This window comes from Protobothrops mucrosquamatus, unplaced genomic scaffold (assembly GCF_001527695.2).
Source record: "Protobothrops mucrosquamatus isolate PMUCROS unplaced genomic scaffold, P.Mucros_1.0 scaffold3552, whole genome shotgun sequence".
NCBI lineage: Eukaryota > Metazoa > Chordata > Lepidosauria > Squamata > Viperidae > Protobothrops > Protobothrops mucrosquamatus.
In genome coordinates, this window is record NW_015389519.1 from 48,224 (window position 1) to 61,607 (window position 13,384).

The window sequence follows — 13,384 nt, forward strand, 5'->3', positions numbered from 1 at the left end:
AGAGAGAGAGAGAGAGAGAGAGAGAGAGAGAGAGATATGCTGCTTCCTGCTGAGACAAAGCAAAGGCAGGAGCCTCACCAATAAGCTTGTCAGCTTGTCCGAGAACAGCATGAGGCCACTCTCTTTTTTACACACACAGAGAGAGAGAGAGAGAAGGGGGGGGAGAAGCGCAAGTGCCTCTCTCTGTCTCTGCAAATGGCGGAGGAGGCTGGGAGCCGCAGGAGAAGGCTCAAAGAGCCACATGGTCATGTGATCAAAATTCAGACACTTGGCAACTGACTCATATTTACGACAGTTATAGTATCTAAAGGCTTGGGTGTTTTATTTGCCATAACATGGGGAAAAAAATAGATATATACTACAATAAGCTGTCCTCCTTGTCATCTCATAGCTGATTATATCAGTAAAGGCATTTTTTTCCTGTTTACGACAGGGAGTCCTCAACTTACGACCACAATTCAGCCCAAAATTTCTATTGCTAAGTGAAACGTTTGTTAAACGACTTTTGTCCCATTTTACGACCTTCCTTGCCACAGTTGTTAGGTGAATCACTACAGCTGTTAAGTTAGTAACACGGTTGTAAAGTGACTCTGGCTTTCCTGTTGACTTTTGCTAGTCAGAAGGTCACAAAATGCGACCACATGATTCCGGGACACTGCAATCGTCATAAATATGAATCGGGTGCCAAGCATCCACATTTTTGATCACGTATCCACGGGGATGCCGCGTAAGTGTGAAAAATGGTCCAAAGTCACTTTGTTTTTTGGTGCGGTCGTAACTCTGAATGGTCGTTAAAACAAATGACGGTAAGCTGAGGACGACCTGTAATCCTTGAGATGGAGCATACCGTTTGAACTGCAGCGATAGCCTGGAAAAACAACTGTGACATGATGGATACACAAAGCTGCTGTTCTGGATGGAAATGACAGACGCAACCAGGAAGTGTCCGCCATTCATGTGCTTTCACAATGATCTATCGAAAGAAAACACAATTTCAGTTTCAAATATGAAATATACAATGGAAATATTTCTTACTCCAGAAACACATTACACCAAAAGTCTACATTGCACCTAACAGTGAGGACAATTAACCAGTGGAAAGGCTTGCCTCCAGAAATTGTGGGTGCTTCATCACTTGAGGTTTTTGAGAAGAGACTGGACAGTCACTTATCTGAAATGATAAAGGTTCTCCTGCTTGAGCAGGGGGCTGGAGTAGAAGACCTCCAAGGTCCCTTCCAGTTCTATTCTGATTCTTCTCCTTCTATTTGTTGGCGGCTAGCTCAATGGGTGAATTTACATCTTATAATATTGCATGCCCCGTATATTGTATGAATAAGAGACATTTTTTTACAAGTGTCTTGGGGCATGCCATCTTGTCTAACTGCCTACCTTACTATGCAGTGTAGCTTGAACATTTAACACATAGTTTGACAAGCTGACATGGTGTGGAGTATGCCAGAGAAGAAATGGTAAATGGAAATCAGCAAAGCCCAATGACTAAGGTAGGATGAAGAGTCACAGTGTGTATACCGGCTCTTTGTAATTCCTCTCTGGGCAAGGAAAGAACATGAGATCACCCACAAGCGCTCCAGACTGTTCTTCCTTATGAGAAGATTTGCAATGCAGGGGTCTCTGGTGGGTTTAGAGCTCTAGGACAAGGGAATAACCATCTTGTAGCTCAAACTGCAGTCAGGTGGAGATAAAATCAGATGGGGAGTTTGGTTGGACAGTATGAACCTTACTTAGTGGGTGCAAGAGACAGCCAGTAAGCCATATGGATCTCTTCCAGAATGCACCTCTAAGATGATATCGGTTCAGAAGTTCTAGTTCTAGTGCAGTGATGGCGAACCTTTTAGAGATGGAGTGCCCAAAACTGGCCCCGCCCCGCCCCCACCCCGCCTGCCCGCAGGGCCACTCACCGCCTCCAGGACCCGCCGCAGATCACCCAGGCAGCCCAGCAGCGCCATGGCGGCCATGCCCTCTGCCCGCGCCCCGCAGCATCAACTGTGCGGGATGGGGCGTGAGGGCAGAGTCTTGTCTACACTGCCTGGCTGCCATGTCCTTGGCTGCGCTGCTCTGTGTGGGCCACGCTCGGGGGTGACTCTCCTCCAGGGGGCTGCTGCTGAGGAGGGGGTCGTGGGGGGAGGCGAGACTGGGGCAACGGCACGTGTGCCCATAGAGAGGGCTCCGAGTGCCGCCTCTGGCACCCGTGCCATAGGTTCGCCACCACTGTTCTACCGAATGAGTCACTGGTCATGATTCCAGAGAGTAACATAAGAGACTAGCCCTCAATTCCCACCCAGGGCAGGCCTGGGAAGATTCACTTTAAGGAAGTTGAATTGCTTCACAAAATCAGGGTTTTACACCACCTGTCCTGGGAAAGACTATCCCTTGGGATGCTGGCTGGTGAGCCATACATATACAGAGAGTCCTCGACTTACAACCATTCATTTAGTCATCATTCAATGTTACAACAGCACTGAAGAAAAATGATGTGACAGTTTTTCACACGGATGACCATTGCAACATACCCGTGGTTAGGTAATAAAAATTCAGATGCTTAGCAACTGACTCAGATTTATGACAGTTGCAGTGTCCCACAGTCGTGTGATCACTTTTTGCGACCGTCAATCAATCAATCAGAACAGAGCTGGAAGGGACCTTGGAGGTCTTCTAGTCAAACCCCTTGCTCAAGCAAAGTCAATGGGGGAGCCAGATTCACTTCACAACCGTGTTACTAACTTAACAACTGCAGTGGTTCACTTAACAACTGTGGGCAAGCAAACTCACAACTGTCTTGCTTTTAGCAAAGGAAATTTTGGGCTGAATTGTGGTGGTAAGTTTATTATTAGACATTGATTGATTTATACGACAATCATAAACCCAGTCAACCTTGACATTTGTTGCTCAGATCTGGAGTAGGTCTGTTCCTTTCTAGCTTACTCAGATAATACACAATAGAGTTTTGTGCAATTGCACAACCGAAAATAGCTCCTCTCTGTGGCAATGCGTCACACATGCTGCTCAAGTAGAAGCTGGTACATTTAGGCCTGCCTAGAAAATCTTGTGTGAAAATTAGATCCCTGACCCACAGTACAGAAGCATCTTTTTGGATGGACTACTCCCGTGATGGCGAACCTATGGCACGGGTGCTAGAGGCGGCACTCAGAGCCCTCTCTGTGGGCACGCGCGCCGTCGCCCCAGTCCTAGGCCTTCAGCTGGGTTTTATAAAACCTTTTCGCTTTACGCCTCCGCCGCCGTGTGCAAAAAAAAAAAGGTTCAATCAATCAATTGCAACTTCTCGTGGGAAAAAAAAAGATCTCGCAAAGTTGGAATTGATTGAACTTTTTAGTCACACCCAATCTGCCGTTACCAACATAGCCACGTCCCCCAATAGGCCACACCCACCCAATGGGCCACGCCCACCCGGCACCCGACAATACATAAGTGGGTTTTGGGTTGCAGTTTGGGCACTCGGTCTCTAAAAGGTTCGCCATCACTGGACTACTCTCTCCTCCCAGCTGTGATCTAGTCTTTTATCTCCATTTTCACTCTGAACCTAGAACTTTTTCCACTGTGGAAGACGTCAGCACTCACTCATCCCTGCTCCCCCTGTCTCAAAGAAGGGTGCAAATGCCTGCTTGGAACTCAAAGAGTTTCTGTCACTGCAGACTCCAATACAAAGCAACATTGCCAAAGTTTTTTTATCCTAGGAGTCCAGCTTCTTTTGGAGTTAAAAGGAAGCCCTTCCTAAGGAAGAACCTGTTGTTGTTCACCCGCTAAGTAATGTCCAGTTCTTTGGCCCACAGCATATCATGCCCCTCCCGCCCTCCTCTGTCTCCCGGAGTTTTCCCAAATTCATGTTTGTTGCATTGAGGACACGATCTAACCCAGCGGTTCTCAACCTATGGGTCGCGACCCCATTTGGGGTCGATCGACCATTTCACGGGGGTCGCCAAGCAAGGCTGTCCGCCATTTTTTTCCCTTTTTCCAGCGGGTGCCTTACCTCCCTTGGGCTGGGCCAGCTGGTGGTCGGCCTGCTCCATCTCTGCCGCTTGCCAGCTACGCCTCGGCCGGCGCAGGGGGCGGAACCACGCATGTGCGGTGCTCCCAGGCAGGGAAAGTCCTCGACTTATGACCAGTTGGGTAGTCCTCGACTTACGACCGGTTTAGTCCTCGACTTACGACCGGTTTAGTCCTCGACTTACGACCGGTTGGGGGTCACGGCATTAAAAAGGTTGAGAATCACTGATCTAACCAGCCATGATGGCGCAGTGGTTAGAATACAGTACTGCAGGCTAATTCTACTGACTGCCAGCAGTTCGATTCTCACCGGCTCAAAGTTAACTCAGCCTTCCATCCTTCCAAGATGGGTAAAATGAGGACCCAGATTGTTGGGGTCAAATATGCTGACTCTGTAAACCGCTTAGAGAGGGCTGTAAAGCACTGTGAAGCGGCATATAAGTCTAAGTGCTGTTGCTATTTCATCCTCCCCTTCTTCTTTTGCTTTCAATGAAAGAACCTGGTTTAGCATTTAAGAAATTCATGGAGCAGAATGGAGGGAAAAAACACATACACTGCCTTAGCTATGAGTCTCCATTTCCTGGATGTTGAAGAGATACACAGCTAAATGCCTTAACAAGCCATGCAGCCCTGAACAACAGTAGATGTAGTTCCACCAGGTGGAGACATACTGAGAGATCAGGAATATATGGAGCTCAATCTGACACTGTCTCTGAATCTGTCTCCTAACCATACATCAGCGTAATAAACCAGTATTGTTAAAGCACCTGTAGAGGTAGTTAATCAGATATTTACCACCAGACACCATTACTCCAGCAGAAGCACCAATTCAGGTTGAATTAAATGGTGCTTTGCAGCTATTTCCTCATTCTACTATGGTGTTTTTTTCAAATTAGAGCAGCAACCCCCCCCTTGTGCCATTTGTTCCTTAAATGCCTACTGCTTCATCAAGAAACTTTACCCAGATCAAATATCATTCCCCATCTAAGCCAATAACAGGAGGGATACTCTGGCCCAGATAGAAGAAATGGTAACACCTCAACTGCAGTAAACTAGAAAGCTGTTTCAGTACCTCAGAGCCATACAGAGAGTGGTTAAAAAGACAAAATGAACGGATAGCTCACCAGAAATTGCCAGGTGGAGGAAAAGGTGTTCTACTCCCTTTCTCCCTAAATAATGGGGGTGAGAGAAGTTGGCTCCAACATAGCTGGAGCGCGCCAAGTTGAAGAAATCCAGTTAAATCCGTCCACTGGAAGAGAAGAAAAAGGTCTAATTTCCTGAAAGACAAAATAGCAAACATTTTAATGCTGGCTCTCTTGGGAAATCTCACTCCTTCCAGAAAGCAGTCTTCATTCAGGTTCCCTCTAGAAACAGGAATCTGCACCAGTTGGGTTTCTGCCTGCCACAGGTTTCCATCCAGGTGTTCCTAAAACAGTGAGGCCTTTAATCATGAGAAAAGCTGCTGCCCCACACTGGAATTAAAGCGCTGGCTGGGGATGATGGAAAGCAGGGTCCACCTTTCAGCAGTCTGAAAGACCCTAGAAAGAGGGTCTTCAAACTTGGCCCTTTTATGACGTGTGGACTTCAACTCCCAGAATTCCTCAGCCAGGCACGCTGGCTGAGGAATTCTGGGAGTTGAAGTCCACAAGTCATGAAGGGGAGCATAGTTCCCCCATGCTGGCTGAGGAATTCTGGGAATTGAAGTCCACAAGTCATGAAGGGGGCCTTAGTTCCCCCATGCTGGCACAGGAATTCTGGGAGTTGAAGTCCACGAGTCATAAAAGGGCCAAGTTTGAAGACCCCTGCCCTAGAACAAGTACAGTTGGCGTGAATGGATATCCCGCCTTTTATACAAGACTGATCAAGGCAGCCTTCATAATATTCCCTCCTCCCAGTTTTAAGCAAACAACAACCCTGTGAGGTAGGTCGGGCTGAATGGGACCGGCCCAAAGTCGCCCAGGGAGGGTCCATCGCTGAGGATCAACTTCCTAGTCAAAATAAATGAAATAAAAATTATTGAGGAGAATATAAAGTGAGGAAAACGAGACGACTATTCCCCCATAGCCCGAATAGGAACAGACCTTCCAGCAGAAGCCCTGCTTCTTCCGGAAGCGCTCCCGAGGTTCAGGTCGGAAGTGACGACAACTCCTTTCTCCCAATCAGCGCGCAGCTCGGAGGGATGCTGCTCCAATTCCCGCCCCTTTTCTTCCCGCCTCAACTCAACCATCTTCCCAGCCCCGCCCACTCGCTCCCTTCTCTACCCAATCGGAGTGCTTCGTCGTTTCTACCTGCCGTGGCAACCACGACCAGCTTTGTCAAAGNGATATAATTAAATCACTCACGCTTCTTCTCAGCGAAGTAATTCCTTTCTTTACCTTTGCAGACCTTTTGCTGTGGCTCCAAAATAGGCATCTAAGCAGCTTCCAAATACGGTGATCTCAAAAACATCATGCGTGTCGGCTACCTCCAGCGAAAGTCGGTATCTGTAGTTTGCTTCTTTGGTGTCGCCTGAACCACCACAGTTCTGGCAATTGTATCTGACAAAAGAAAGACAACGAAGGGATTCGGATATTGTAGGATCACAGGAAAAGTCTCACTACTGCAGTAGGCCTAAGGCTGGTGTCAGGCCTGCCACAACTGAAGCCTCTGGACAGAAACGATCCTTGGCTCCATTTTCTCGAAAAAGGTATATCCAGGGGTCTTCAAACTTGGCCCTTTTATGACTTGTGGACTTCAATTCCGAGAATTCCTCAGCCAGCGTGCCTGGCTGAGAAATAATAATAATAATAATAATAATAATAATAACAACAACAACAACAACAATAATAGTTGTTGTTGTTGTTGTTGTTGGAAGGGACCTTGGAGGTTATCTAGTCCAACCCTCTGCTCAGGCAGGAAATCCTACACCATTTCGGACAGATGGCTGTCCAGTCTCTTCTTAAAAACTTCCAGTGTTGGAGCATTCATCACTTCTGGAGGCAGGTTGTTCCACTGGTTAATTGTTCTGTCAGGAAATTCCTAGGTTGCTTCTCTCCTTGATTAGTTTCCATCCGTTGCTTCTTGTCCTGCCTTCAGGCGCTTTGGAGAATAGCTTGACTCCCTCTTCTTTGGGGCAGCCCCTGAGATACTGGAAGACTGCTATCATGTCCCCCCTCGTCCTTCTCTTCATTAAACATACCCAATTCCAGCAACCGTTCCTCATATGCTTTAGCCTCCAGTCCCATAATCATCTTTGTTGCTCTTCTCTGTAGTCTTTCTAGAGTTTCAGCATCTTTTTAACATCGTGGTGACCAAAACTGGATGCAGTATTCCAAGTGTGGCCTTACCAAGGCCTTGTAAAGTGGTATTAACACTTCACGTGATCTTGATTCTATCCCTCTGTTAATGCAGCCTAGGATTGTGTTGGCCTTTTTGGCAGCTGCAGCACACGGCTGGCTCATAATTAGGTGATTGTCCACTAGGACTCCGAGGTCCCTCTCACAGTTACTACTATTGAGCAAGGCACCCCCTATACTATACCTGTGCATTTGGTTTTTCTTGCTTAAAATTCTGGGAGTTGAAGTCCACAAGTCATAAAAGGGCCAAGTTTGAAGAGCCCTGAGGTATATAATAAACTATATAGAGGTCAAGCGCACTGTAGTATTGCAAAGCCAGAACTGAGAATCGCGTGCCCAAATCCCTAAGTTCTACTTTTCCCTCCCTTAGTTGTCTCTGATTGGCCATCCCCATTTGACCAATCAGGTTGAGGGAAGATGTTTTCATAATGGTCAGTCCAAGCGCAGTTTGGACTGTGGCTCTCTCCTTCTTCCAGCTGGGTGACCTTGAGGCAGCATCTCCAGGAGATACAGCACTTACTTTCGTGTTCCCCAAGTCTTCCCCCCCCCTTCACTGCCACTCCCCACAGTTCATGGCAGTCTGTCACCGCATAGCAGTGAAGCACAAACAAGGATAAAGTGGCAGCTGGCAGCTGGTACAGTTGAATGACACCTGCAAGAAATCCTTGAACTTACAACCACAATACAGGTAGTCCACAACTAACGATTTAGTGACTGTTCGGACTTACAACAGCACTGAAAAGAGTGACGTATGACCATTTTTCACACTTACGACCATTTCAGCATTCCCATGGTCAAGGGTTGGCAACCTTAAACATTCAAAGAGCCACTTGGACCCGTTTCCCAGAGAAAACACTGGAAGCCGCAAAACTTGTGCGCACGCGCGAGGGGGGGGGGGGAAAAACCTTGATTGAAGAGTTTAATTAAAAAGAAATAGAGGCTGCTGTGCATGAGTTCTCTCTCTCTCTCTCTCCCTCCCTCCCTCTCTCTCCAATCTTCTGCTCACCTGGCAAGCTGGCTTCACAACAAGCTGACACACATTCTTATTGAGCTGGCTCTCTCCTACCCTTAGTCTGCCAGTCCTCTTCCCCCACTCTGTGTGTGTGTGTGTGTGTGTGTGAGAGAGAGAGAGAGAGAGAGAGAGAGAGATATGCTGCTTTCTGCTGCTTCCTGCTGAGACGAAGCAAAGGCAGGAGCCTCGCCAATAAGCTTGTCAGCTAGTCCGAGAACAGCATGAGGCCACTCTCTTTTTTTTACACACACACACACACACACACACACACACACACACACACACACACACACAGAGAGGGGGGGGGGAAGCACAAGTGCCTCTCTGTCTCTGCAAATGGTGGAGGAGGCTGGGAGCCACAGGAGAAGGCTCAAAGAGCCACATGGTCATGTGATCAAAATTCAGACACTTGGCAACTGACTCATATTTAAGACAGTTATAGTATCTAAAGGCTTGGGTGTTTTATTTGCCATAACATGGAAAAGAAATAAATATATATACAATAAGCTGTCCTCCTTGTCATCTCATAGCTGATTATATCAGTAAAGGCATTTTTTTTCTTTCCTGTTTACTACAGGGAGTCCTCAACTTACGACCACAATTCAGCCCAAAATTTCTATTGCTAAGTGAAACGTTTGTTAAGCGACTTTTGTCCCATTTTACGACCTTCCTTGCCACAAGTTGTTAGGTGAATCACTACAGCTGTTAAGTTAGTAACCCGGTTGTAAAGTGAATCTGGCTTTCCTGTTGACTTTTGCTAGTCAGAAGGTCACAAAATGCGACCACATGATTCCGGGACACTGCAATCATCATAAATATGAACCGAGTGCCAAGCATGCACATTTTTGATCACGTGTCCATGGGGATGCCGCGTTTAAGTGTGAAAAATGGTCCAAAGTCACTTTGTTTTTTGGTGCTGTCGTAACTTTGAATGGTCGTTAAAACAAACGACGGTAAGCCGAGGAGGACCTGTAATCCTTGAGATGGAGCATACCGTTTGAACTGCAGCGATACCCTGGAAAAACAACTGTGACATGATGGATACACAAAGCTGCTGTTCTGGATGGAAATGACAGAGGCAACCAGGAAGTCTCCGCCATTCATGTGCTTTCACAATGATCTATTGAAAGAAAACACCATTTCAGTTTCAAATATGGAATTCTACAATGGAAATACTTCTTACTCCAGAAACACATTACACCAAAAGTCTACATTGCACCTAACAGTGAGGACAATTAACCAGCGGAAAGGCTTGCCTCTCTCCTCCCAGCTGTGATCTAGTCTTTTATCTCCATTTGAACTCTGAACCTAGAACTTTTTCCACTGTGGAAGACGTCAGCACTCACTCATCCCTGCTTCCCCTTTTCTCAAAGAAGAGTGCAAATGCCTGCTTGGAACTCAAAGAGTTTCTGTCACTGCAGACTCCAATACAAAGCAACATTGCCAAAGTTTTTTTATCCTAGGAGTCCGGCTTCTTTTGGAGTTAAAAGGAAGCCCTTCCTAAGGAAGAGCCTGTTGTTGTTCACCCGCTAAGTAATGTCCAGTTCTTTGGCCCACAGCATATCATGCCCCTCCCGCCCTCCTCTGTCTCCCGGAGTTTTCCCAAATTCATGTTCGTTGCATTGAGGACACGATCTAACCCAGCGGTTCTCAACCTATGGGTCGCGACCCCATTTGGGGTCAATCGACCATTTCACGGGGGTCGCCAAGCAAGGCTGTCCGCCATTTTTTTTCCCTTTTCCGGCGGGTGCCTTACCTCTCTTGAGCTGCGCCAGCTGGTGGTCGGCCTGCTCCGTCTCTGCCGCTTGCCAGCTACGCCTCGGCCGGCACAGGGGGCGGAACCACGCATGCACGGTGCTCCCAGGCAGGGAAAGTCCTCAACTTATGACCGGTTGGGTAGCCCTCGACTTACGACCGGTTTAGTCCTCGACTTACGACCGGTTGGGGGTCACGGCATTAAAAAGGTTGAGAACCACTGATCTAACCAGCCGTGATGGCGCAGTGGTTAGAATACAGTACTGCAGGCTAATTCTACTGACTGCCAGCAGTTCGATTCTCACCGGCTCAAAGTTAACTCAGCCTTCCATCCTTCCAAGATGGGTAAAATGAGGATCCAGATTGTTGGGGTCAAATATGCTGACTCTGTAAACCGCTTAGAGAGGGCTGTAAAGCACTGTGAAGCGGCATATAAGTCTAAGTGCTGTTGCTATTTCATCCTCCCCTTCTTCTTTTGCTTTCAACGAAAGAACCTGGTTTAGCATTTAAGAAATTCATGGAGCAGAATGGGGGGAAAAAACACATACACTGCCTTAGCTATGAGTCTCCATTTCCTGGATGTTGAAGAGATACACAGCTAAATGCCTTAACAAGCCATGCAGCCCTGAACAACAGTAGATGTAGTTCCACCAGGTGGAGACATACTGAGAGATCAGGAATATATGGAGCTCAATCTGACACTGTCTCTGAATCTGTCTCCTAACCATACATCAGCGTAATAAACCAGTATTGTTAAAGCACCTGTAGAGGTAGGTAATTAGATATTTACCACCAGACACCATTACTCCAGCAGAAGCACCAATTCAGGTTGAATTAAATGGTGCTTTGCAGCTATTTCCTCATTCTACTAGGATTTTATTTTCAAGTTAGAGCAGCAAAGCCTCCCCTTGTGCCATTTGTTCCTTAAATGCCTACTGCTCCAAGAAACTTTACCCAGATCAAATATCATTCCCCATCTAAGCCAATAACAGGAAGGATACTCTGGCCCAGATAGAAGAAATGGTAACACCTCAACTGCAGTAAACTAGAAAACTGTTACGTTTTAACAAACTGCATCACTGTTTCAGTACCTCAGAGCCATACAGAGTGGTTAAAAAGACAAAATGAACGGATAGCTCACCAGAAATTGCCAGGTGGAGGAAAAGGTGTTCTACTCCCTTTCTCCCTAAATAACGGGGGTGAGAGAAGTTGGCTCCAACATAGCTGGAGCCCACCAAGTTGAAGAAATCCAGTTAAATCCGTCCACTGGAAGAGAAGAAAAAGGTCTAGTTTCCTGAAAGACAAAATAGCAAACATTTTAATGCTGGCTCTCTTGGGAAATCTCACTCCTTCCAGAAAGCAATCTTCATTCAGGTTCCCTCTAGAAACAGGAATCTGCACCAGTTGGGTTTCTGCCTGCCACAGGTTTCCATCCAGGTGTTCCTAAAACAGTGAGGCCTTTAATCATGAGAAAAGCTGCTGCCCCACACTGGAATTAAAGCGCTGGCTGGGGATGATGGAAAGCAGGGTCCACCTTTCAGCAGTCTGAAAGACCCTAGAAAGAGGCTCTTCAAACTTGGCCCTTTTATGATGTGTGGACTTTAACTCCCAGAATTCCTCAGCCAGGCACGCTGGCTGAGGAATTCTGGGAGTTGAAGTCCACAAGTCATGAAGGGGCCATAGTTCCCCCATGCTGCCTGAGGAATTCTGGGAGTTGAAGTCCACAAGTCATGAAGGGGCCTTAGTTCCCCCATGCTGGCTGAGGAATTCTGGGAGTTGAAGTCCACAAGTGAGGAATTCTGGGAGTTGAAGTCCACAAGTCATGAAGGGGCCTTAGTTCCCCCATGCTGGATGAGGAATTCTGGGAGTTGAAGTCCACAAGTCATGAAGGGGCCTTAGTTCCCCCATGCTGGCTGAGGAATTCTGGGAGTTGAAGTCCACAAGTCATAAAAGGGCCAAGTTTGAAGACCCCCTGCCCTAGAACAAGTACAGTTGGCGTGAATGGATATCCCGCCTTTTATACAAGACTGATCAAGGCAGCCTTCATAATATTCCCTCCTCCCAGTTTTAAGCAAACAACAACCCTGTGAGGTAGGTCGGGCTGAATGGGACCGGCCCAAAGTCGCCCAGGGAGGGTCCATCGCTGAGGATCAACTTCCTAGTCAAAATAAATGAAATAAAAATTATTGAGGAGAATATAAAGTGAGGAAAACGAGACGACTATTCCCCCATAGCCCGAATAGGAACAGACCTTCCAGCAGAAGCCCTGCTTCTTCCGGAAGCGCTCCCGATGTTCAGGTCGGAAGTGACGACAACTCCTTTCTCCCAATCAGCGCGCAGCTCGGAGGGATGCTGCTCCAATTCCCGCCCCTTTTCTTCCCGCCTCAACTCAACCATCTTCCCAGCCCCGCCCACTCGCTCCCTTCTCTACCCAATCGGAGTGCTTCGTCGTTTCTACCTGCCGTGGCAACCACGACCAGCTTTGTCAAAGATGGGGTGACCGGGGGGGGGGAGTGATGGTGGAAAGGAACAGCCTAAGCCAGGGGTCTTCAAACTTGGCCCTTTTATGACTTGTGGACTTCAACTCCCAGAATTCCTCAGCCAGGCACGCTGGCCAAGTGTGAAGACCCCCGGCCTACGCTTTTGCCTCAGGCGGAATCGCAGAAAGCCTCTCAGAAGGCTTACCTGCCTTTCTGCCTCTCCTCCCACCGCTCTCTCTTTCTTTCTCTCCGGCAGCGAATCATCGAATGGGGGGGCGTGGCTGATTTTTGAGAGGAGCCGCTCATTTGCTCGTCTCGGGCTGTGGGTGGCGTCAGACGGCTTTCTGGCCCGCCCCCTTCCCGAAACCCGGGTATAAAAACGGGAGAAGCGGCGGCAGGCTTGATTTTGGCCGGTTGGTCAGCCGTCATGAGGGTCTCTGCGGGGCTGTGGGGCGGGTGGCTCTTCTGCCTCGCCTGGGTCGGCGGTTTCGGGCGTGCCCAGCGCATCCTCGCCCCTCTTCGTCTCCACGAGGCCTCCCGTCCCGATCCCTCCCGGCTCTTGGGGCTTCACGCTTACCGCACTTGCTATATCACCCAGAAGGTAAGGCAGGAAGAGCCGGGCGGCTTCCTCTCGAGCCCTTTCGTCGCCAAGCATCCTGTGTTTCTTCCTCCACACGCTCCCTTCCGTTTCCCTTTTAACCGTGCCTATATCCAGTGGTGGTGAGTTCCGCAGGATCGCCCTCGCTGTGCCTGGAAGGGAAAATTTGCAGCGAGAGCTG

General features: G+C 48.0%; 2 protein-coding genes across 2 annotated transcripts in view; one reads left to right on the forward strand and one right to left on the reverse strand.

Annotated features, from left to right (window-relative positions):
* Window positions 1-966, reverse strand: part of DDIAS (DNA damage induced apoptosis suppressor) — an 11,077-nt gene extending 10,111 nt beyond the window's left edge. The window contains exon 1 of the mRNA XM_015827188.2: window positions 848-966. Within this exon, the coding sequence (XP_015682674.2) occupies window positions 848-957 (110 nt within the window). The 5' untranslated portion in view covers window positions 958-966. The remainder of the gene's footprint in view (window positions 1-847) is intronic.
* Window positions 967-13,143: 12,177 nt separating this feature from the next.
* PRCP (prolylcarboxypeptidase) overlaps window positions 13,144-13,384 on the forward strand; it is a 48,985-nt gene continuing 48,744 nt past the window's right edge. The window contains exon 1 of the mRNA XM_015827190.2: window positions 13,144-13,206. The gene's annotated coding sequence lies outside the window, so the exon portion shown is untranslated. The remainder of the gene's footprint in view (window positions 13,207-13,384) is intronic.